We start from the raw sequence: 25,303 nt of genomic DNA, 5'->3' as shown, positions 1-25,303 counted from the left end.
GCGTAGCGAAAGGTGTTATTACACTAGTGTCATAAAGAAAATTTATGTGATGGGTTTATGACACCGTATATAACGGTAGTCATATGATAAATATATATATATATATGAAAACGCAGCGTATACTTTTATTCCCGTTCCAGTTTGATTATAAATAATATAAGAGGTATTTCATTCTTTTAAAATGACATTTATTGGCTATTCATCCCTATTGATAGATCCGTTTCGGTTCCGATTCGGTCCGTTTCGGTGATTCTTCGCACCCCAGATAAGCTCCCTCGTCAGCTTCTCAGAATTTTCCTCTGTTGTATCAGGACTTCTGTATGCATCCGACCAGGACACATTTATTTCCATGTACAATATGTAACTTTGTCCCGACCCAGATACTTTCTTTGAAATTATTATCTTTACGTAGATTCACTGGAACTATATGATCTTAGCAACCACGGCTGTCGTACAAAGTAGAACTACCAACGTCGCAATACATCGATCCGACTTTTATTTTCTTCGTAAGGTATTTCAACGATTCGTTTGATGTAAATATATGCATTGAACGATGTTTTTGTTGCGTTTATATATATTGAATACGTCTGTATCCCATTGCGTTCATACAACCGTAAACGCAATAAAAACACCGTTCAATCCAAATTGGTCTTAAGTTCATCCATCTTGTTAGTAAGTAAAATATTGGATTCAACATTGGTGTAGATTATCTGAAGCAAGTTAGGTATTTGGCTGATTCAGGCCTTTCCTTTTTTGTCATATTTTTCTGGTTCTTCAATCCTCGAAGGGTTTGATTGAACTTCAAACGAGCGAATGAAGGGATGGGGTCAATAGTTATAGGCTAGTAAATTATTTAGTTGTGTGAGTCCTTAAAAACGACTATCGTTCACTTCCGGTAACCCAGACTGTCCCTCTTTAGTCGACATCAAAGATGGCGGAGTCGACTGAGAAAACCAGTGAGGTTTTAATGCGACATAATATAGGAGAAATCCATGAATTTTCATCGGATGAAGACGCTTACAGGTTCATATCTGATCAGGAATCCAGGACCTGCATGAAATACAAAACCCAGAAAGCTACAAGCGTACATGGTAAGATTGCGAAGTGTCGTTTCCCAGGCGCCCGCCTATGAACGCTAAATGTTACCCACTCAGTACTTTATGCTTTCGGTTTCACTCGTCAAGAAAAATTACTTTTTTTTTTTGCCGTCGAGGTATATCTTAATTGATATCAGAGTAGTACACGGCCCCAAATTGTACAAAACATATTTACATAAGCAAAGAAACTGCAAGTATAAGTGAAATTATGAATGCACGGTGTTTATAAATAATATGTATTGGGCGTCACTGTTGAGCGAGGGTAGATAAATCGACGGTTGGTTTGGGCACATACTTTATGTAAATTCATGGGGATTTGTGGATATTAGCCCGATTTTTTCCTCTGGCCCTGACACCATGTCTGGTGTATGAACTAGGGGGACAATATGTTGTCATTTTTAGTGTTTTTTTTTAGGCTGTAGCAACTTAAATTGTGAATATGCATTGCACATATATTATGTATGCACACATTAATGTTTACTTCAATATAGATAAGACCTCTGGATGTGATATATGCTGGGAGGACCTAGACAATGCCAGTGGATTTGGGTTTGTCCTAGCATCTGACAGTATCCCTTTTATCATTGTGGGGAATGAAGAAATGACCTGTATACAAGACACTCCAAGGGAAAGTCGTAAGCGTAAATTGGTAAATATGAGACATAACTGTTATGTTTGATAAATAATATTACACTTTCTGAATTCTTTAATACCTAGTTGTTCCTATATATATATATATATAATGTATCTCATTTTATTTTACATAGATACATAAATTTATTCTGACAAAAGTAGGAAATTACATTCCTTGGCAGTCATTTCTGTAATAAATAATATATATAAAAACTAAAACATTCACAGTTCAGGTTTTCTTTCAAATAATATTTTTGCGGTTGATTTTTCCAATGTTCTTCTCACTTCTATTCAAATGGCTTTACAGTTTTTAGCATTTACTACATTCGACGGGAGAGTGTTCCATACATGGACAGTTCTCTGTGTAAACAAATATTTTCCGTTATCACTCTGTCTGTCTGTTGTCCCATTTCATATGTAACAGAACTGGACAGGGTCAATCATCCATTTTTAATTCTAACTTTATTTGTTTAAACTACAATTATGTATGAAACAAAAGCTATGAATTAAAGAATCATATGATCCTTGATAGAAGCTTTGATGAATAACTGCAACATCTACAAATAGCACTTCCCATCAATGAGAAATTTTCTTTTCGTTTATTTACAGAATGAAGATGATCATGACTATGGAATATTGAGGAATTGTCCAGCACAAGTGAAAATATGCAAAGTTATCAAATTCCCTCAATTCAAGGTATGATATATTGTACAGGTGGATCAAGAAAGCATATGCCATATTTAACTTGCAATAAGCCAAGATGGTGAAGGCGCTCGGCACATAATACCTCAGTCAAGTAGGTAGAATGAGCTTTTGAGTTCTTACAGGACAACATATTCATTTGAAGAAGCATATATAGGGCTATTCCAGCATGGTGGTCATAGGAGAAAGTGTATCTGATATTTAATCATTTCTGTTGGTGGTTCCATTTTGACAAACCCTCCTGTTGAGTAGTTATTTACTGAAATTGCCCATAGATCTATTTCCTTAATCATAAATTGTACCATTAGAGAGACTTCAGCTTATGACCAGGGAATTATGCTGACTTGTTGAGATTCTGAGATAATTGTGAACTTAGGAACTTGCTTGGTTTACAGCATATGATGAAATAGTCAAAGTTTTGGTTAGGTTATTTACACATAGGTAATGGTACAACGTACTGATAACATTCATTGCCATTAAGAAGGGAAAGAAGTTATCTCCCTTAATTTTTAATAAGAACTTTTAAAGATAACGTTTTGTACAACAGCTTTAAAACAGGGCTTTATCAGGGGGTTTTGGGAAACGGATCCTGTGGTCAAATTAGGAAAAATTGATTGACAAAACAGCTTTTTGGGGAAATTCTGACAAATATTATTGTAACAACTACCGCAAAAACCAGTGTAATTTGTGCAGTAACTTTTTGGGGCTGAAAATGCCGGAAAAAACCTTCTTTCCATATATATTTTGCGCAAGAAAATTTTGACCTAAAACAATGTCCAGGAGGTCCCAAAATCAATGTATGTAAATTAAATACATCATATTTCTTGTCTCCATATAGAGAGACCAACCAACCAGTTGATTTCTGATATTCATTGTTAACCTTTTAAAGTTTATCATTCAAATGGTTGAATTGAATATGGTTGTTATGATTTATAACTAATGTCTAGGGTTTCATATAACATTTAATACCAAAAAATAAGAGGGTCAGTGTGAAGAATTGACCCTGATTTATAGAATTCACCAACTTTCTCTCCAGGTGATCACAATAATTTATCAGTTCAGTAACATTTGTTACTGAAACATATGAGCATATGGAGGTGATACTTCCAGATGTTAAGCTAGATCTTGAACCCCTAATCATGCAGCAACAAATCTGACTAAACATCCTCAAAACTGCTCTAAGCCCGTTTTTTTCTAACAATGAAATAGCAAATTTAGAACTGTTTTTAGGACACTTTGGTTTTTTGTTTGTTAACTCTCTTTGCTTTTCTTTCCCTTCACCATTTTATCAATGACACACATCTATTTTTTATAAACGTGTGAAAATTCCAACCATGATTGAAAGTATCTCTCCTGTGCAACAATATCATGTTTAGATAGCTGTCGGCAAGGGTGATCTCTAATGATTATATCCAGAGTACAGCTATCGTAATCGGTAAATGCTCGTATCTTGCTAGGTCCATTTCTCGCTGGTCAGAAAGATCAGCATTGGGCATATAGTTAACAGACTTATTGTAGGATTTCTTACGTTTGCTAGTAATGCATAATACTTGCTATTGTGTAACATCGTGTTCCTATTGTGATCTATCAGCGCTTGTAATTATAAACACCTAGTGCCACAGACGTATTTCATAAAACGTTGATCATTGAAATGGCTATGAATTTGGAACCCTCTATGAATTAATCACCATACTCATTGCCTAGTTCCGCTGCCCGCTGTCAAATGACAATGGTAGTTGTGCTGCTAATAGTCATATTTTTATTTTCTCGACACGCTCAACATGATAATTGGAAAGAATATTATATTTTCTATATGATTTGTTTTTGGAAATTTTCAAGTGGGAAATTGGGAAAATCACACTTTTTTTTCATTGGAAATGGGTCCGTTTACCAGACCTAAACAGATGGGTGAAAGCATGACAAAGTAGTATAATTATGATACAATTTATGTATTATGATTTCATAATCAAACACAATATTTCAACTGACAAAATATCGGAGTTGAATTTATTGTTTTATTTGTTAAGGCCATTCTTTACCAAACATTAATGAATGTAACCGATTTCTCCTGATTTTGATGCAGAGCGAAGGTAAAGACATGATGGGCAGGGCCCGGAGGACAGTTCTGTCAGAGAAGCTGAAGAAAAGTTTTAAAAACAAGTCCACTATAAAGGAGTACAAAGTTTATGTAAGAATGCCGGAGGAAGAGGATCATAATCATGCACCTTCACTTCCAACAGGGGTATGTATACATGTACTCTGCAAGCACTTGTCATTGTTCATCAGTCAGAAGTAGCATGTGTCATTGTTCATCAGTCAGAAGTAGCATGTCAAATACAGAAAATTTAACACATACATGACATACCCTGCATCCACTCTACATAGCTATTAGGTTTCCATTCACTTACAAAATGGAAAATTGTTGTATGGCAACACATACAATGTATATACCCGCGGGTAAAATTGACAACCTTTGGTTCTTAATGTATTTATTCAAAGTTAATTGGAGAGCAGTATCTTTGTCTTTCTGCCTATACAAATATTTTGTGATTCCAGGATAGTTTTTTCAAAGAGGTAAATCACCTTTTACACACCCACCATCTTACTTCAGATCACAAGTTATCAATCAGTACCTAATTTTCTGAACCAATTTCAGTATTTGAGAAGATACAGTGTTAAATATTTCATTGTAGAAAGTCATCAAGATTCCACTGAACGAGCTACTGCAGTCCCTGCCTGAGAAATTGATAGGTAGTAGGATAAAAGAGGAGCCAATGGATAAGGTGGAGGAGGAGCACTGTCGAGTAGAGATCCAGGTCATTATATAGTACCTTATGGGCTGTCATGGTTACCACTATTTTTTTTCAGGGGATAGTTTGTTTAACAATTTCTGCCAAAAGTCCATCTATTGTTTTGTAAAACCAGCAAATTGAACCATAAAAAAAAACTTCTACAGTATATATACACTCTGTAAAATTGCACTGTACCGGGAAATTTGATGCACAAAATATTCTGATAACAAATGTAATAGAGTCAAACCTCGCTATCTCGAAGTTATTGGGTCAGGAAAAACAGGAAAACTTGACATATTCTGAGGATTCGAGGGCTCTCAAGTAAATTATATATTTTTGGTATTGGAACTGAATGTTTATTCTGAATTAAGCATGGCCTTCAAGTAATCAGAGTTCGAAATAACGATATTTAACTGTAACAGAATTGTTCTCTGATCCTACACAAAATTGCAGCGACTGATTTTTGGATCATATTTCTGCACGGCAGGAAGAGAAAAAAATTTTCAGAACATGCACTTGTTTTTAAAACAGATTGCAGATGGGGAAATGGATATGTCGTCCCCAACTAGTTTACCAACAGGTCTGGAATTGGAACCCCCCTCACCAAGGAATATAGCAGCTAGTGCTCTGGCATCAATGAATACTTTGTCACCAGACCTGATGTCTTCTCCAACCAAATCAGTGTCCCAAACAGCTCCCACACCTGCAAAATTGGTTTGGTTAGAGACACCAGGCCAGACTCCGGGGTATGTGTTGATAAACACACCAGGAGAGAAAGTCCAACAGACACTGTCAAATTCCGCATCACCTAGGCAGCAAGCCCAGTCACTCCAGACTCCAAAATTAAATATTCAACAAAAGTACAAGAAATCTGTACATGTTTCACCGGAAAGGCCGATGAAGGAAGTGCCATGGAGAGGTATAGCAGGAAGCGTTGCTGTGTCAGATACTTGTTTCTACACCGACGATAGAAGTGTTATGGAAGAATGTATCACAAAGTATGAAGAGGACACGTTCAGTATATTTCGGTGCAATAAAACTACGAGGATTACTGATTTAGGATTAACAGGTAATGATGTGGATAGGTGTACCTTTATATATGTTCTATATCACAAAGGTTATATATTACCAATATACAAACTGTTCATCTTATAATGATTTGTTGCACTAAGATTTAAATTAGCTCATTATTCCCTCTGATGAATCGGCGAGGTTATTTAGGGATAGACTCGCTCGACCAACTTTATAAATGATCCAATTACCCTGAAACTAAGTACACTACATATCAAACTTGGTTCAAAGGACCATGGTCAGCTTTTGCTGTGTCCTTTATTTTTTCATCATTTTCTTTAAGTGACTTCTACTGAGGAACTCCAACATGGATTTTAACCAAATTTCAAATGTAGCATCTTGGATAATATGAGGTCCAGCTCTGTCATATAAAAAGTTCCCCAATCCCAAAGGGGCAGTTGAAATGGGCCAGCTAAAGCTATTTCTATGATTAGTCTTACTGTAAAACTGTGTCGAAGTTCTGTGGATATGGAAATTGACAAATATTATAAATTCCCAAAATTATTTTCCAATATTTGATAAAAGTGAAATTACATGACAGTATCAATATTTATTGCTGAATTAACAGAAAGAATTGTAAGTTTCACTTTTTGATATCTCACACTTGAGTTTGTTACTGAACATTAAGTACTGTTTCATGATTTGATAAGAATTCAATTCTAAAAACTAATATGACTGTTGTTCCATGACTGTCAGATTCAAATACTCATTTACAGAGGTTAAGTGTTTGGACAATCATCGGGTAAGATGGGCTCCTCTCACGGACCATTGGAAGCCAGCTGACTTTGTGGCGGACAATGTACCTTACTTGATACTAGGGAGGGAAACTCGAATGTGTCGCTTCAACCGCAACCCTAAAATAAGTAAAGTAAAGAAGAAATCCTGGTGTGCATTGTGTAACAAAACATCAGAGGAACAGAAGGTGAGCTGTAGTAGGAGAGATGGTGTGATATTAAATGTGAAACATGGTGTGAGACAGAATGTGAGATATGGTGTGATATTAAATGTGAAACATAGTGTGAGACAGAATGTGAGATATGGTGTGAGACAGTAGGTGAGATAGAATGTGAGATAGAATGTGAGATATGGTGTGAGACAGAATGTGAGACATGGTGTGAGATAGAAGGTGAGACATGGTGTGATACAGAAGGTGAGATATGGTGTGAGACAGAATGTGAGATATGGGGTGATACATAATGTGAGATATGGTGTGAAATTAAATGTGAGATATGGTGTGAGATAGAATGTGAGATATGGTGTGAGATAGAATGTGAGACATGGTGTGAGATAGAATGTGAGACATGGTGTGATATAGAAGGCGGGATATGGTGTGAGACAGAATGTGAGACATTTGTTGTTAATGTTTATTTTGTTTTCATTTTTCGCTTCTTTTTCAGGATTGCACAGAAGAATGTACATGTAGACTTCGCAAATCCTCAACTGCTGGCATGAAACAGCCATGTCCTGCTTTGATATCCATACACAGCATCATCAGATTTACAGACTTCAGGGTAAGAAAAACTGATCACTATTGGAATGGTTGATCAATTTTGATGACATGAAATGTATTAATACTCTTTGATAGCAGTAGTTATTTGTTTATATTCAATTAGCTATGGTCCTTCATTTACAGAATGTCAATGTCCCTATTTTAGTGTGGTTTTCTGGATATCTTGCTTATTTTGATAAAACTATGAAAGCAAGACCCGCATTCTGTATGTCGTACAACATGTTAGCTATGGTTCTGACTTGATTGGTTTCTGTCATTATATGTAGAGAAGGCGCCGCGGTGGCCGAGTGGTTAGGGTGTACCGACACTTTAACACTAGCCCTCCACCACTGTGTTGCGAGTTTGAAACCTACGTGGGGCAGTTGCCAGGTACTGACTGTAGGCCCGTGGTTTTTCTCCGGGTACTCCAGCTTTCCTCCACCTCCAAAACCTGGCACGTCCTTTAATGACCCTGGCTGTTAATAGGACGTTAAACAAAAACAAACCAAGTATATGTAGAGCACAGCAATATGTCATTTCTGATTGGGAAACAATTGTACCATTTTAATAGAAGTTGGTTGCAAGTACTTGTATTTAAAGTTTTAGCATTTTTGATTCAAATCAATAATCTGGTAAGATTGTTTAATAAATTATTAATCTAGTATATAATTATGTATTCAAGAAATATTTTTAAGCGGGTATTAGTGTTAGTCGGTTATATATCTATATATGTTATTAAAAAAGTGCCAAAGGAAACCAACTCTTGGATCACTGTAAGTAATAGACTAAGTATAGCCTTTGTGTTTTGCTGAGTTAGAGTGAGAAAAGTTGACCATGAGAAAGTGTGTGTAACAATGTAAGTGTTCCTAACCTTATTGAAGAGCACAGAACATGATAGGATTTAACGTAGGTCCAATGACAAACAGTAAAGGCACCAGAGTATTTTTGAAAAAAATATTTGTACTTTGATTGGGATCTGATAAAATTGTAGTACACATACTTAAGGTTTGGTACATGTTTTTCAACCCTGGTTCAGATCTCAAACCTGACCATGACCTGTGACAGGTTACATTGTACCTATTGCAGCCCTAATTATCAAGGGGGATTTATATGGTTTTAGGGCCATGACTGACCCCAAAGACCAAAGTGGTGGAACTGACAAAAAAAATTCATGATACATCACTGTACCTGTACTTTTGTGATCGTAGACTACACCTGCCATTGTCGGCATTATAGATATTGAGTATATAATATTGTAAATTTGGTCATCTTTCACAACAATACTACAACAACACCAGGTTATCCTGGTAATAAGATGTCCTTAAACTCATATAAAATCGTAATGTTATCTATTTTAGGAATTGGATTCTACATAATTTAGTGTCATTTCAATCTAGTATATAGTATGTCAAGTTTAGTATTTGGGAAAGAAATAGAAAATTAAATTTAACTGTTTTAAAATTAAGTCGGCTCTTTTAGTACATGTGAAGGCAGTTTACATGATTGGAGTATCCTTGTGTTAATGGGATTTTTCATGGACAATGGGTAAAAACCATGTGGTCCGTGGGCTAGTGAAGTGATTCACAACATCAGAAAATCTAAACTTGTTCTGGACTATTGAGTCTCAGTGTGTAATCTGTAGTACTGTGGACTTGTCGTTACATTTGTTATTATTATGACATTTTTTCATTCATTTCAGGCTAGTACTAAAAAGAAAAGGGTAGAGATGTCCAAAAACCTGAGGTGTGGTTTGGAGTTAGTGGAAAAGCTGAAGATGAGAATTCGCCAAGAAAAACGCATATATGTGACTTTGCCCAGTATTGAAGTTCATCAAAACCATCGTATCTTCCATTGTCCGGTAAGTTGAATAAATTCTTCAAATTACTTCGTAACCAATGACTGAAATTTAACTTAGTTTGACTGGAAGCATCCAGATCCCTGTGGAACAAGAAGGAAGTCACATGAGCAAGAGTCCCATCATAATACAGTCAAACCTGTCATATGTGACCTTCCAAGGGATGTAATAAAAAGGTCACTAATGACAGGTGGTCTATAATCCAGGTTCAGCTAACTAGTGAATATAAATGACATTGGAATTGAAAATTACGGTCAAATAGGAGAGGGAGTCGCTTACCCAGGGGCATAATTAAGGTGGTCTCTAAGACAGGTTTAACTGTATGTATAATTGCAATAGATTTTGAAGTCCTAACGTCCAACGTTTGGAACCAGAAAGCGAAACATTACATAAAGGAAAGTGTTGACCTCAATGCATTATACTTAGTGGCGGATCCCAAACCCAGACAGTATTTGTAATGTAACTCAAATGGGGGTGTTTTACCATAATCACTTGAATATCCAGCTGAGCAATACATGCACTCTAGTCCTCTTTTTAGATTCTCTTTTCATATGCATGTCATTTGATGGGAGTATTATGGTATGGTATTGTACTGTACATGTCCATCTGTCCATCTCGTGTAAACTTTTGTTTGTCTGGGGATCTCCTTTGTTATATTCCACTGATACTTTGTAAACTTTGTAGTTTTATAATTTTGATATGCATGTAGTTGAATTTTCCTAGCCACTTCTAATGCAGTAATTTTTGTGTCGCCTGCGAAAAGCAAGAGACATATAGGGATCACAATGTTGTCGACGACAGTAGCAGCAGTGTCGTCCACACAAGAAGTTTCTATGCGATAAGTCAGCTTTCCTTGGCCGATCAAACCCAAATTTCACACATACCTCCCTTACCAAAAGTGCTTGAATGGGATTTCATTTCAGGTTCGGAGGTTAAAGGTCAAGGTCACTGTTACTATACATATAATATGTGTTTCAGTGCAATATCTCAAGTTTCCTTGGGCTGATCAAGCTAAAAACTTCATACAGACCTTCCTTACCAAAAGGGCTTGCATGGGACTGCTTTTCAGACCTGAAGGTCAAAAATCAAGGTCACTGTTACTAAAATTAGAAAATTAGTTTCTGTGCCATAACTCAAGTTTCCTTGGGCTGATTAAGCTCAAACAGACATTCATACAGACATTCATTACCAAAAGTACAAGTGCTTATTTAAATTACCTGGTACATGAAATAATGACTTGTGGTAACTGGTAGTTCTCAGAAAAGAAACCATTGAATACACTGTTTAGCTATAAAGCTACATAATATGTATATTAATGAATAAAAAAACCTGTTTTGTATATAATGTGCATTATCTGTCGGGAAATGTTTTATGAGCTTCAAACACCCCAAAAAGTCTTTCCTTTTTGTTTGAATTGTATCACTTTCTTTGTAATCACCCAACATGCTTCGCAGGCGACACATCCACTTCTGTGGAATTCCTGTTTTGAAAAAGTTGTTGCTGCATTTTTTTTCACATATGTTCTAATCTGATCCAGACATTTCCTGACTTGGTATAATTTAAACAGATCTTTCTAAACTTGGTAGAATATATTACCATGACATATAGTTATTACTTTTTATTGAACAACATTTTGATACAATAATCTATGTCTCTTTGGCATCAGATATAATATAATAGTTCATTGTTCCACTCTGTGGTACTCTTGTTATCCAAATTCTATCAAATTTCATTTATTTTGTGTTCAAAAACATCAACAATTATCAAGTGTGTCACCCAACTCTAGACAAGTACATGTTATATTTCTTTGTAGAAGTTTGAAACCCCGTGTTGTCCGTGCTACAGGACAGGTACATGTGGGACATGTCCGTGTAAATCAAGTGGCTGCTCAAACTGCAACAACAATGCATGTCGCTTCAGGGACCTACAGGTGAGTAAAAGGGACCTACAGGTGAGTAAAAGGGACCTACAGTTGAGTAAAAGTCTCTTGTTAACAGTGAGTAGTTCACAGGATTTCAGTCCATACTCTCTCTATATCTAGCCAAGGGTTAACAGTGAGTAATTCACAGGATTTCAGTCCATACTCCCTATATCTAGCCAAGGGTTAACAGTGAGCAGTTCACAGGATTTCAGTCCATACTCTCTCTATCTAGCCAAGGGTTAACAGTGAGTAGTTGACAGGATTTCAGTCCATACTCTCTATATCTAGCCAAGGGTTAACAGTAAGTAGTTCACAGGATTTCTGTCCATACTCTCTATATCTAGCCAAGGGTTAACAGTGAGCAGTTCACATGATTTCAGTCCATACTCTCTATATCTAGCCAAGGGTTAACAGTGAGTAGTTGACAGGATTTCAGTCCATACTCTCTATATCTAGCCAAGGGTTAACAGTAAGAAGTTCACAGGATTTCTGTCCATACTCTCTATATCTAGCCAAGGGTTAACAGTGAGCAGTTCACATGATTTCAGTCCATACTCTCTATATCTAGCCAAGGGTTAACAGTGAGTAGTTCACAGGATTTCAGTCCATACTCTCTATATCTAGCCAAGGGATAACAGTGAGTAGTTCACATGATTTCAGTCCATACTCTCTAGCCAAGGGTTAACAGTGAGCAGTTCACATGATTTCAGTCCATACTCTCTATATCTAGCCAAGGGTTAACAGTGAGTAGTTCACAGGATTTCAGTCCATACTCTCTATATCAAGCCAAGGGTTAACAGTAAGTAGTTCACAGGATTTCTGTCCATACTCTCTATATCTAGCCAAGGGTTAACAGTGAGCAGTTCACATGATTTCAGTCCATACTCTCTATATCTAGCCAAGGGTTAACAGTGAGTAGTTCACAGGATTTCAGTCCATACTCTCTATATCTAGCCAAGGGTTAACAGTGAGTAGTTCACATGATTTCAGTCCATACTCTCTAGCCAAGGGTTAACAGTGAGCAGTTCACAGGATTTCAGTCCATACTCTCTATATCTAGCCAAGGGTTAACGGTGAGTAGTTGACATGATTTCAGTCCATACTCTCTATATCTAGCCAAGGGTTAACAGTGAGTAGTTAACATGATTTCAGTCCATACTCTCTATATCTAGCCAAGGGTTAACAGTGAGTAGTTCACAGGATTTCAGTCCATACTCTCTCTATCTAGCCAAGGGTTAACAGTGAGTAGTTCACAGGATTTCAGTCCATACTCTCTAGCCAAGGGTTAACAGTGAGTAGTTCACAGGATTTCAGTCCATACTCTCTATATCTAGCCAAGGGTTAACAGTGAGTAGTTCACAGGATTTCAGTCAATACTCTCTATATCTAGCCAAGGGTTAACAGTGAGTAGTTCACAGGATTTCAGTCCATACTCTCTATATCTAGCCAAGGGTTAACAGTGAGCAGTTCACAGGATTTCAGTCCATACTCTCTATATCTAGCCAAGGGTTAACAGTGAGTAGTTCACAGGATTTCAGTCCATACTCTCTAGCCAAGGGTTACAATCTGACTAATCCTCTTCCTTAAGAGATCAGTAGGCAGATCAGCAGAGATGGTAGTAATCAGTACTTATGTGGAAGACAGACTTTATGGTTTTCAGTCTCTTATACGTCAGACTTACAATTTTAATAGAATATACAATGTAAATATACATGTACACTTATCATTATTCTTCAGGTAACCTGTTTATTGGTGTTTTTTATTTAAAAGTCTAACATATAAGTTTATACATAATTAACCTTACCTGTTAATGTTTAGAAGTTCTTGTTTGTTTGTATGTATGTGTACGTAGGGCCGCGGTGGCCGAGTGGTTAAGGTGTCCCGACACTTTATCACTAGCCCTCCACCTCTGGGTTGCGAGTTCGAAACCTACGTGGGGCAGTTGCCAGGTACTGACTGTAGGCCGGTGGTTTTTCTCCGGGTACTCCGGCTTTCCTCCACCTCCAAAACCTGGCACGTCCTTAAATGACCCTGGCTGTTAATAGGACGTTAAACAAAAACAAAACAAAGTATGTGGTCAGGTGGTACAATGGTAACACACTTGTCTTTTCAATGAGACTAGTTTTCTCCTACTGGCCACAATAAGAGTCCTCACATGTTTCCAACAAGGGCTGTTGATATAACTAGTAACGGTATATAACTGTAATAACACTTGTTTCATGATTGTTGTAAAATAGAACAAGTTGATATTATATCATAGAGGATACAAAGAGGATGTTGTTCATATGAAGAGTAGTTTGTAATTTTATAAGTTGAAATGAAATGAAACATTTCGAAATGTGTATCTTTATAATGTAAAGCATTTAATATTATGTTTACTTTTCTGTCAGGGAATGTTTTTGCCATTGAGACAAAGCAGGAAAAAGAAAGGAACGAAGTTGAAGAAAACAACTCCATATGCTATCAAAAGTATTCGTAACGTTAGGATTAACGCAGATGAATTTTCTATGAATGAACAACTTGACAGAGAAGCAGAATTGGAAACTTATCAAGAACATTCTGTTGTTCTGAAAATTCAGGTGAGATTATGGTGGCAGAGGTGTCCCCAGGGTTCAGGAAAGATTATACAGTGTACTAAAATCCTATTAAATTACGGAACTCACACAAATATATATAAGGTACTATGAGTCTGTTGTCCTGGAAACACAGATATACAAATGTATGTTAGGTATGTAGGTTTTTTCCCATATATATACCAGTGAGGTAATGATCAGTTGTCATAAAAATACCGGTGACACCGCATGATTTTGTCAAAAATAGAGGTGAGACCACGATTTTGTCAATATACAGATGAAACTATGATAATTTGTCATAAAACGGGGGAAATTTTAGTAAATCATCAAAAATTCTAAGGTAATAATAGTTAAATATAAAAAAACGTGAAATTATTTATAAGTGACGTGTCATTGAAAGGCAGATTAATTAACCAAATGTAAAATTATGATGAGTTACAAAAGACTGGAAAAAAGACAAAAACCCTACTCTAGCCAGATTCTCAACTAAATTTCCACACAAGTAACACACCTATAGTATATGTCTATTGTATAATTGGGGCAGATTGAAGTATGATTTAGAATTGTGTTGGGCTTCTTATGAACTTCTGCCAAGAGTCCTCAGCTAATGCAATATTTGATTATCTATATTATCATGCCTGATTTTCCAAATTAATTATGATGAATGAATGTTTCATTGTTTTGATTGCAGCAAGAAATATTGGGGATGACACTTGAACAAACACGACAAGCACTGATACAGATGCTGGAAGATGACCCCTTCCATGTGGAGTCCTATGTAAAACCTGACCACGCCCCCTACCACCGGGTCCAGATAGACACGCCCCCTAAATGGTGCACCTGTACTCAGTGTGTGGAGATGGACAATAGCCTGATGCGGATGTGTTGTGGCCAGACTCCCTGTCTCACTTTTCACCCGACGTTCCGCAGTGTGTGCCTCAGGCCAGACCATCTCCTCATGGGCCTTCTAGACATTGGGTTACCAACCGAAAACTTTACAGAGCTTGGTAATATCTCCAATGCCCAGTACAGACGCCAAGCCTATCGCTGCTTTATCCTATGGCAGTGGAATAACCTTGGGAAAGGTGACATAGAAGTACCGAAACCCCCCAGCTGTGTGGTGGCTAGAATAAGGTGGCGCTACCCTTCCATAGATAACCATCTTAGTGATGCATTCTCTCCCGAAAGTGACTTTGAAGAAGGCAACAAGTGAATTATTGAGTATTGCTGTCTCTAGATATTTCAGTGGTACTGTGACATCTTGTCTTCTTGTGTGATTTAGACTGCTACAGTTCAGACATGCATTAAATGTTTTTGTCCTGGTACATGTCAGTTTAAAATTGAAAACTTGTGTGGTATTGTACAAAGATCAAGATTACAGTTGATATAGAAGTAACTACAAGGGTGAAATCACTGTTGTAAATGGTTGCTTATTGTGTTGAGTATAGAATTGTAGATCTTTGTTGATTTTGTTTTGGACAATAGTTTTTTGTGGTGTCTACTGACTAAAGAATAGTTTTTTGTGGTGTCTACCGACCAAAAGAATCTGATTTATTATATACGATCCTCTGACCAAATGTCATTTTAAGCAGGTGGATTTTGTTCAAATATCTTATCAATTAATTATAATTTATTAGACCCAATCCTCCAAAAGTAAGTGCCAAAAAAAACCAAAAAAAAATGAGATATAAATTTTGAAGATAACAATTACCTTGTGTGCAAGAATGTTAATGTTGAAATAGGATAAATTATTGTACCGATGATGGTACTCTTGTACCGTAAACATTTATACATGTGATTTGTAACATGTCGCATGCATATTGGGTGATTTGATATGAACTGTTCCTGAACATAACATAATATCTTTAAATTTAGTTTGATGTTAAATCATATATATGTTGCAGTGTGGTTGTGTGATGTTGTGTTCAAACCTGCTGTAGTACTACACATGTTTACATGTTCATTAAAATTATAAGCCACCTGTTGTTGATGGTGCACTAGTCTAATCACTCTATGCCCCTTGATCCCTAGTTGTGCCCATTCAACCTTGATTGTAATTGGTGAAACAAAATGGCCGAAAGATGGTCAATTTCCATTTTGACAATGGAAGTTATTTATCACTGTTTCTTGAAAAGCAAAGGAAGGATATTTCTCAGACTTTACGTGTAGGTTCCCGTTTGTCCCTAGTTGTGCCCATTAAGTTTTGATTCTGATAAGAAAAACTAACGAATAGCCATCATGGATTTTGACAATGTTTGTTATCACTATTTTTGAAAAATACTGGAAGGATATTTCTCAAGCTTCACAGGTAGGTTTTCCTTGCTCGCTAGTTGTAACAATTCAATTTTTTGAATCCGATAAGGAAAACAAAATGGCCGACAGGTAGCCATCTTGAATTTTGATGGTGTGAGTTTGTTATTTGTGTTTCTTTTCTGAGATCTTTATAAGATTTTATCTATATGAAGGTTGTCCTGGTTGTTGGATAATTAAGAAGAAAAGAGGGAAAAGTAGGGAACGAATCATTCTTACATAGATCCAATGAAGATCATTCAACGGTGAGTGCCAAGATCACTGTGATCTCTTGATTTGAACATTTTCAGACTGCATGAGTTACAATGCAAGTGAATTATTTTGTTTAAGTTTGGAAATACAATTGTTTTTAAGGTTTAGATATTGAGTTGTTTTCCTTGACATAATTGGTAACTTGATGTAATGTTTCTATACATGTAGATGTTTATAGGGAAGATGGATGCTTAAAATTGATATGTTCCGTGTGAACGATGGCATTGGAGTAAAAAATCTAATTAAAATATAGATGTTCATTCTCAATACGTTACATGAACATCTAACGACATCGCGGGTCACGTTCTGGTGACCTTTGTTACCTCAATATTTCGCTTTCAGGTCCAATTGACAATTTTTCGATATCATCGATCTTACCCAATCGTCACATCATGCATCTGAAGCTAACCACTTCGGTACAGCAGGTATATAGCTATATGCTTCGTTCGACGAAATGACTTGAAATAGATTGACACATGTAAGCCATGCACTCTAGTCATGCTATTTCGGACAAACGGAAATCACTTCCAAGATTCTGTAAATAGTAATTTGATTGGTTAATCCAAAAGGTCATTCTGACGTGACCCCATATGCGATGTTGTTAGATGTCCATGTAACGTAGTGAGAATGACCATCTAGATTTTAATTTGATTGTGGAATAAACGGCAAACAAACACTTTCTTATATTTTTCAAAAATGAATTACCTCCCTTGACTCTGAGTAAGGCCGACATTGGTCATTAAAAAGATAGACCACTCTTCGCTTGTACCGTCATTTGGTCACAGTTCTGAACAGTCTGAGAACATCTGCCTGAATCATTCATATCGAAGACAAAATTCAAAAACTTCAAAATAAAAAAAAAAAGAAGAAGAATTTTGCAGTTAGATGTAGATTACAGGTAAAGATCTTTTAATATGTAATAATATTTTGCCTTTCGTTTGCTGAATGGAATTAACTTTTAACTATAAATTGCCCATGACTTACACAAGTAAGCATATCATATGCTTCAATCAAAATTGATATCGTAGTGTAGAGAATGTAAATATTTGATGTGAAGTGTAGCCTAGCTGTTTAAATAAGTCTGTCCTTGACACATCTCATATCTCAGAATGTCGCGGATAGGAGATCTGTTTACACACATCATTGAGTAACAGCTCGGCAATGCTGTTCCAATATGTGACCTTTTGTTCATGTTGAAACTATGTAGCTTTATACACTGCATCGTACAAAAAGAAAAGTTTAGAATACTAAACTCCGGTAACATTAAAAGGCGTGATAAAAGCAAAACTGAAGAAAATGGCGACGGGATCCATTGAAAAACCAAAATTATAACACTGACGAAGCCAAACAATAATGACTTTGTAATTCCAAATATCTGATCTATTGTGAAGGGAGAACAACGGAGAATTGGGTAAAGTAAAATTAAAAGAAATAAAAAAAAAAACCTAAATAAAACAGGGGATAGGATCCATAAAGAAACTATAGAAAATAATAGATTCAGTATCGAGGTACAATAACAGATGCTGAAGACAACACAGCAGAAATCTTAAAAAAGGAAAAGGTTGATTCAGGGTCAAGTGAATGCCCTGACAAGGATGGCATATTTCAATGAAGAAACAGTAACACATCACGTGAAGAGTGTATTTAACATGTTTACGGGTTGTTACTTCTCACAACTTAATGTACGTGACGTGATAAACGCGTGTAGTTCGTCTTAGAGTGATTGTACAAAAAGCACGAGGGATTAGCTCCTCTAAATCAATTTCTCCAGAGTGAAAAGTACGCTTATATATGTATCAATATGTAATTGGTATCAAAATGAATGTAACTGATGTTAACACGTGTCACCTCTTTAAATGACGCAGGTGATATTTGTTTGCAAACATCATTCGGTAACAGTTGATCAACATCATCATATGATGATCTTGTTCATGTAATACTAGTATATATTCCCCAGTAGAAATAGTATCGCATCGTCAACACATACAGACAGAAACTACAGAAGTCACAAACTCCGGCAAAACAATAATGGAAAAAAAATGAAAATGAAAAATAGCTAAAGGAAACAGCGACGAGATCCATGGGTATATCCAACTGAGGAAAAACAACAGAAGTAAATCTCCCAAGTGAAGGACTCTATCGGCTGATCAGGGAAGTCTTTCTTTGGCTAACCCCTTGGCTGAAATTTTAAGAATGTCATCCCTCGTATTGAGATTTATTTGCCTGACCTCAAAGACACAAATGATGATCAATTTCTTTCGTCATTAACTGGTGGCATAGGAATATTTCATAAGGCATTTAGATGGTACAGGATTTCTTTTTCTGTTCTACTGTGATTTACAAAAACAAAAGCGCTTTTAGGAGACCATCATCAGTTTATTTTGGACCCCTAAACAAACTGGACGTTTAGGTTTGAATGGACATGTCTTATTCAACGTAACGTTTTAACTTTCAGATTTAATGGAAAACGTGGTTTTACTTTGAAAATGTTAAATTTCAAGAGTCAACTGAATGCCTTCACAACAATAACATATTTCAGCGAAAAAACAATTACACATCGAAGTGAACGTACACCAGAAATTGGTATAAAGGAGATGGAGAACGAACGAGATACAGGTAAGTTTTAAAAATACAGTATTTTAACATTTACACCGTATTTAGCTATTGTCCCTTTCAAACCTATTATATGTGTGATCTATATATGATTCTTAGAACCTCCGAGTTAGATGCTATCTAGAGAAACATGCTGCCTAGTACCGCTATCACAGCGACAGTAGGTGACGAATCATGATAAGGGATAATTGAAACTTTACCGATAATTCATGTTCTGCATGTACATAACATGCATTTCGCGCCTTGGTATGACACACATTGTTATAATGTTGTGTGCGGCTGCTTGCTTGATGCAGTGGATTAATCAACATGCCGCACACACAGCTATTAAAACCCCGTAAACCTGGCCATGTTTATTGCGTCCTGGTAAAATATTGCATACAAACTCATAAACCAGACGAACAATATCAGGTTCATCAGCTTAGTTCTGGTGAACTATGTACATTCTAGGACCTGAGATGGTAACCTAGGGCATAGACAAATACGTTCTCCAACGGTCCTAGCCTTAAATAGTCCATCTTAGGACTTATGTAGTCCTACCATATGATAACATAGCGTGTCAACATACATTGTGTAGTGACACATAGCACTATACGTAACAATATATACTACAGTATATTATATAGGTATGAACTTAGGATAACATTGGGTTTGTAAATAAAGTCATAGATTCTACGATATTCGTGTGAAAATATATAAACGAATTACAAAAATACCTTACATTGTTTCATTATCACTCTTAGAATGGTTACTAAGAAATATGGACGATTGTTTGATATACCTATAATAATTACCTACAACAATCGCGTTTCTTGCGTAATATTTAAAGTGAGAGATATTTTTTTTATCTCGTTCGTAAGACTTTTAACTCGTAGGAATATTTTTCTCGCTCGTACAATTTTTTTTCTCGTTCGTACGACTATTTTTCTCATTTGTATAACTTTTTATCTTGATCACAAGACTTTTTATCTCGTTCGTACGCCTTTTTATCTTGTTCACAAGACTTCTTATCTGGTTCGTACGCCTTTTTATCTCGTTCACGAGACTTTTTATCTCTTTCGTACGACTTTTTATCCAATTTATACGATTTTTTACCCGTTCGTACGCCTTTTTATCTTGTTCACAAGACTTTTGATCTCTTTCGTACGACTTAATTCTCATTAGCAAGATTTTTATCTCTTTCGTACGACTTTGATCTCTTTCGCAAGACCTCGTATCTTGTTCGCACGCCTTTTTATCTCCTTCGTTTGACTTTTATCAGTTTCGTACGACTTTATTCTCATTAGCAAGATTTTTTATCTCTTTCGTACGTATTTTTATATCCTTCGTTTGACTCTTTATCTCTTTCGTACGACTTTTCATTCAAGGTCACAGGGGTCAAATATGTCAAAATCTTTAAGCAGCTTCTTCTTGATAACCAAGAGGCCCTAAGACCTGATATTGGATTTTTAGCATTCATGGGTAAAGGGTTATAATGATTGTTCAAATGAATGACCTTAACCTTCATTCAAGGTCCAATGTATCAAAACTTAGGTGACCGTTAAAGGCCAATGGGCCTCGTGTTATCTCATTCATGCGACTTTTTCTCTCGTTCGTACGCCTTTATTTCTCGTTCGTACGCCTTTATTTCTCGTTCGCACGCCTTTATTTCTCGTTCGTACCACTTTATTTCTCGTTCGCACGCCTTTATTTCTCGTTCGCACGCCTTTATTTCTCGTTCGTACGCCTTTATTTCTCGTTCGCACGCCTTTATTTCTCGTTCGCACGCCTTTATTTCTCGTTCGTACGCCTTTATTTCTCGTTCGCACGCCTTTATTTCTCGTTCGCACGCCTTTATTTCTCGTTCGCACGCCTTTATTTCTCGTTTGCACGCCTTTATTTCTCGTTCGTAAGACTTTATTCTCACTAGCAAGACCTGTTTTCTCGTTCACACGACTTTTTATCTCGTTCGTACGTCTTTTTAATTCCTTCATACGACTTTTTATCTCATTTGTACGACCTTTTTCTCTTTTGTGCAACTTTTTATCTCGTTGGTAGGATTTTTATCTCCTTCTTACGACTTGTTTTTTCCTTCGAATGTTTTTTTTATCTTCTTCGTACGAACTTAATTTTATCTCGTTCGTAGGACTTTTCATCTCTTTCGCAAGACACTTGTCTTGTGCGCAAGACTTTTTATCTCGTTCGTACGACTTTTTATCTCGTTCGTACGACTTTTTATCTCGTTCGTACGACTTTTTATCTCGTTCGTACGACTTTTTATCTCGTTCGTACGACTTTTTATCTCGTTCGTACGACTTTTTATCTCGTTCGTACGACTTTTTATCTCGTTCGTACGACTTTTTATCTCGTTCGTACGACTGTTTATCTCGTTCGTACGACTGTTTATCTCCTGCGAAAGAATTTTTTATCTCATTCATTAGACTTTTTAATTCTAGGGTCGAATACGTTTTTAAAAACCCAAATAAACTTTCATAGATTTGGCGGACGCAAGGTCAAATCATATGGTTCAAGACCTCACTGTGAAAATCAGCCATAACGTCAGTCTCCCCACTTGTTTCCTGATCGTAATGCTATGTAACGCTGGGTTGCCATGTCAACACACCATGATAAAATATGCAATATCATACATTTCCTCATAACTTCAGGGGCCGCGGTGGCCGAGTGGTTAAAGTGTCCCGACACTTTAACACTAGCCCTCCACCTCTGGGTTGCGAGTTCGAAACCTGCGTGGGGCAGTTGCCAGGTACTGACTGTAGGCCGGTGGTTTTTCTCCGGGTACTCCGGCTTTCCTCCACCTCCAAAACCTGGCACGTCCTTAAATGACCCTGGCTGTTAATAGGACGTTAAACAAAAACAAAACAAAGTATGTGGTCAGGTGGTACAATGGTAACACACTTGTCTTTTCAATGAGACTAGTTTTCTCCTACTGGCCACAATAAGAGTCCTCACATGTTTCCAACAAGGGCTGTTGATATAACTAGTAACGGTATATAACTGTAATAACACTTGTTTCATGATTGTTGTAAAATAGAACAAGTTGATATTATATCATAGAGGATACAAAGAGGATGTTGTTCATATGAAGAGTAGTTTGTAATTTTATAAGTTGAAATGAAATGAAACATTTCGAACTGTGTATCTTTATAATGTAAAGCATTTAATATTATGTTTACTTTTCTGTCAGGGAATGTTTTTGCCATTGAGACAAAGCAGGAAAAAGAAAGGAACGAAGTTGAAGAAAACAACTCCATATGCTATCAAAAGTATTCGTAACGTTAGGATTAACGCAGATGAATTTTCTATGAATGAACAACTTGACAGAGAAGCAGAATTGGAAACTTATCAAGAACATTCTGTTGTTCTGAAAATTCAGGTGAGATTATGGTGGCAGAGGTGTCCCCAGGGTTCAGGAAAGGTTATACAGTGTACTAAAATCCTATTAAATTACGAAACTCACACAAATATATATAAGGTACTATGAGTCTGTTGTCCTGGAAACATAGATATACAAATGTATGTTAAGTATGTAGGTTTTTTTCCATATATATACCAGTGAGGTAATGATCAGTTGTCATAAAAAAACAGGTGACACCGCATGATTTTGTCAAAACTTCAGGTGAGACCACGGTTTTGTCAATATACAGATGAAACTATGATAATTTGTCATAAAATGGGGGAAATTTTAGTAAATCATCAAAAGTTCTAAGGTAATAATAGTTAAATATAAAAAACGTGAAATTATTTATAAGTGAGGTGTCATTGAAAGGCAGATTAATGAACCAAATGTAAAATTATGATGAGTTACAAAAGACTGGAAAAAAGACAAAAACCCTACTCTAGCCAGATTCTCAACTAAATTTCCACACAAGTAACACACCTATAGTATACATCTATAGTATAATTGGGGCAGATTGAAGTATGATTTAGAATGGTGCTGGGCTTCTCATGAACTTCTGTCAAGAGTCCTAAGCTAATGCAATATTTGATTATCTATATTATCATGCCTGATTTTCCAAATTAATTATGATGAATGAATGTTTCATTGTTTTGATTTCAGCAAGAAATATTGGGGATGACACTTGAACAAACACGACAAGCACTGATACAGATGCTGGAAGATGACCCCTTCCATGTGGAGTCCTATGTAAAACCTGACCACGCCCCCTACCACCGGGTCCAGATAGACACGCCCCCTAAATGGTGCACCTGTACTCAGTGTGTGGAGATGGACAATAGCCTGATGCGGATGTGTTGTGGCCAGACTCCCTGTCTCACTTTTCACCCGACGTTCCGCAGTGTGTGTCTCAGGCCAGACCATCTCCTCATGGGCCTTCTAGACATTGGGTTACCAACCGAAAACTTTACAGAACTTGGTAATATCTCCAATGCCCAGTACAGACGCCAAGCCTATCGCTGCTTTATCCTATGGCAGTGGAATAACCTTGGGAAAGGTGACATAGAAGTACCGAAACCCCCCAGCTGTGTGGTGGCTAGAATAAGGTGGCGCTACCCTTCCATAGATAACCATCTTAGTGATGCATTCTCTCCCGAAAGTGACTTTGAAGAAGGCAACAAGTGAATTATCGAGTATTGCTGTCTCCAGATATTTCAGTGGTACTGTGACATCTTGTCTTCTTGTGTGATTTAGACTGCTACAGTTCAGACATGCATTAAATGTTTTTGTCCTGGTACATGTCAGTTTAAAATTGAAAACTTGTGTGGTATTGTACAAAGATCAAGATTACAGTTGATATAGAAGTAACTACAAGGGTGAAATCACTGTTGTAAATGGTTGCTTATTGTGTTGAGTATAGAATTGTAGATCTTTGTTGATTTTGTTTTGGACAATAGTTTTTTGTGGTGTCTACTGACTAAAGAATAGTTTTTTGTGGTGTCTACCGACCAAAAGAATCTGATTTATTATATACGATCCTCTGACCAAATGTCATTTTAAGCAGGTGGATTTTGTCCAAATATCTTATCAATTAATTATAATTTATTAGACCCAATCCTCCAAAAGTAAGTGCCAAAAAAAACCAAAAAAAAATGAGATATAAATTTTGAAGATAACAATTACCTTGTGTGCAAGAATGTTAATGTTGAAATAGGATAAATTATTGTACCGATGATGGTACTCTTGTACCGTAAACATTTATACATGTGATTTGTAACATGTCGCATGCATATTGGGTGATTTGATATGAACTGTTCCTGAACATAACATAATATCTTTAAATTTAGTTTGATGTTAAATCATATATATGTTGCAGTGTGGTTGTGTGATGTGTTCAAACCTGCTGTAGTACTACACATGTTTACATGTTCATTAAAATTATAAGCCACCTGTTGTTGATGGTGCACTAGTCTAATCACTCTATGCCCCTTGATCCCTAGTTGTGCCCATTCAACCTTGATTGTAATTGGTGAAACAAAATGGCCGAAAGATGGTCAACTTCCATTTTGACAATGGAAGTTATTTATCCCTATTTCTTGAAAAGCAAAGGAGGGATATTTCTCAAACTTTGCGTGTAGGTTCCCGTTTGTCCCTAGTTGTGCCCATTAAGTTTTGATTCTGATAAGAAAAACTAACAAATAGCCATCATGGATTTTGACAATGTTTGTTATCACTATTTTTGAAAAATACTGGAAGGATATTTCTCAAGCTTCACAGGTAGGTTTTCCTTGCTCCCTAGTTGTAACAATTCAATTTTGTGAATCCGATAAGGAAAACAAAATGGCTGACAGGTAGCCATCTTGAATTTTGATGGTGTGAGTTTGTTATTTGTGTTTTTTTTCTGAGATCTTTATAAGATTTTATCTATATGAAGGTTGTCCTGGTTGTTGGATAATTAAGAGGAAAAGAGGGAAAAGTAGGGAACGAATCATTCTTACATAGATCCAATGAAGATCATTCAACGGTGAGCGCCAAGATCACTCTGTTCTGTGATCTCTTGTTTTGGAACATTTTCAGACTGAATGAGTTACTATGTAAGTG

General features: G+C 36.5%; 2 protein-coding genes across 2 annotated transcripts; both read left to right on the top strand.

The window, feature by feature from the left end:
* Positions 1-892: 892 nt before the first annotated feature.
* LOC117334327 lies at positions 893-16,802 on the top strand. The gene is made up of 12 exons (XM_033893867.1): positions 893-1,091; positions 1,589-1,746; positions 2,340-2,426; positions 4,516-4,674; positions 5,126-5,248; positions 5,756-6,293; positions 7,012-7,217; positions 7,693-7,806; positions 9,484-9,642; positions 11,453-11,569; positions 13,951-14,139; positions 14,825-16,802. The coding sequence occupies exons 1-12, from the start codon at positions 932-934 to the stop codon at positions 15,344-15,346; spliced, it is 2,532 nt and encodes an 843-aa protein (XP_033749758.1). The 5' UTR covers positions 893-931; the 3' UTR covers positions 15,347-16,802.
* Positions 16,803-22,111: 5,309 nt separating this feature from the next.
* LOC117334328 lies at positions 22,112-24,373 on the top strand. Its single transcript, XM_033893869.1, has 2 exons — positions 22,112-22,681; positions 23,366-24,373. Exons 1-2 carry the CDS (start codon positions 22,496-22,498, stop codon positions 23,885-23,887), a joined length of 708 nt encoding a protein of 235 aa, XP_033749760.1. The 5' UTR covers positions 22,112-22,495; the 3' UTR covers positions 23,888-24,373.
* The last annotated feature ends 930 nt before the right edge of the window (positions 24,374-25,303 follow it).

The sequence above is a fragment of the Pecten maximus genome, chromosome 9 (assembly GCF_902652985.1).
Source record: "Pecten maximus chromosome 9, xPecMax1.1, whole genome shotgun sequence".
NCBI lineage: Eukaryota > Metazoa > Mollusca > Bivalvia > Pectinida > Pectinidae > Pecten > Pecten maximus.
The sequence above is the reverse complement of the archived record's forward strand: the minus strand, read 5'-3'. Positions and strand labels throughout refer to the sequence as shown.

Bases quoted from the DNA above. Each gene is read 5' to 3' on its own strand.
- LOC117334328 (XM_033893869.1), top strand. From the start codon at position 22,496: ATGTTTTTGCCATTGAGACAAAGCAGGAAAAAGAAAGGAACGAAGTTG. The intron at 22,682-23,365 runs GTGAGATTATGG...TTTTGATTTCAG, and splicing joins CTGTTGTTCTGAAAATTCAG to CAAGAAATATTGGGGATGAC.
- LOC117334327 (XM_033893867.1), top strand. From the start codon at position 932: ATGGCGGAGTCGACTGAGAAAACCAGTGAGGTTTTAATGCGACATAAT. The intron at 7,218-7,692 runs GTGAGCTGTAGT...CTTCTTTTTCAG, and splicing joins AAACATCAGAGGAACAGAAG to GATTGCACAGAAGAATGTAC. The intron at 9,643-11,452 runs GTAAGTTGAATA...ATTTCTTTGTAG, and splicing joins ATCGTATCTTCCATTGTCCG to AAGTTTGAAACCCCGTGTTG.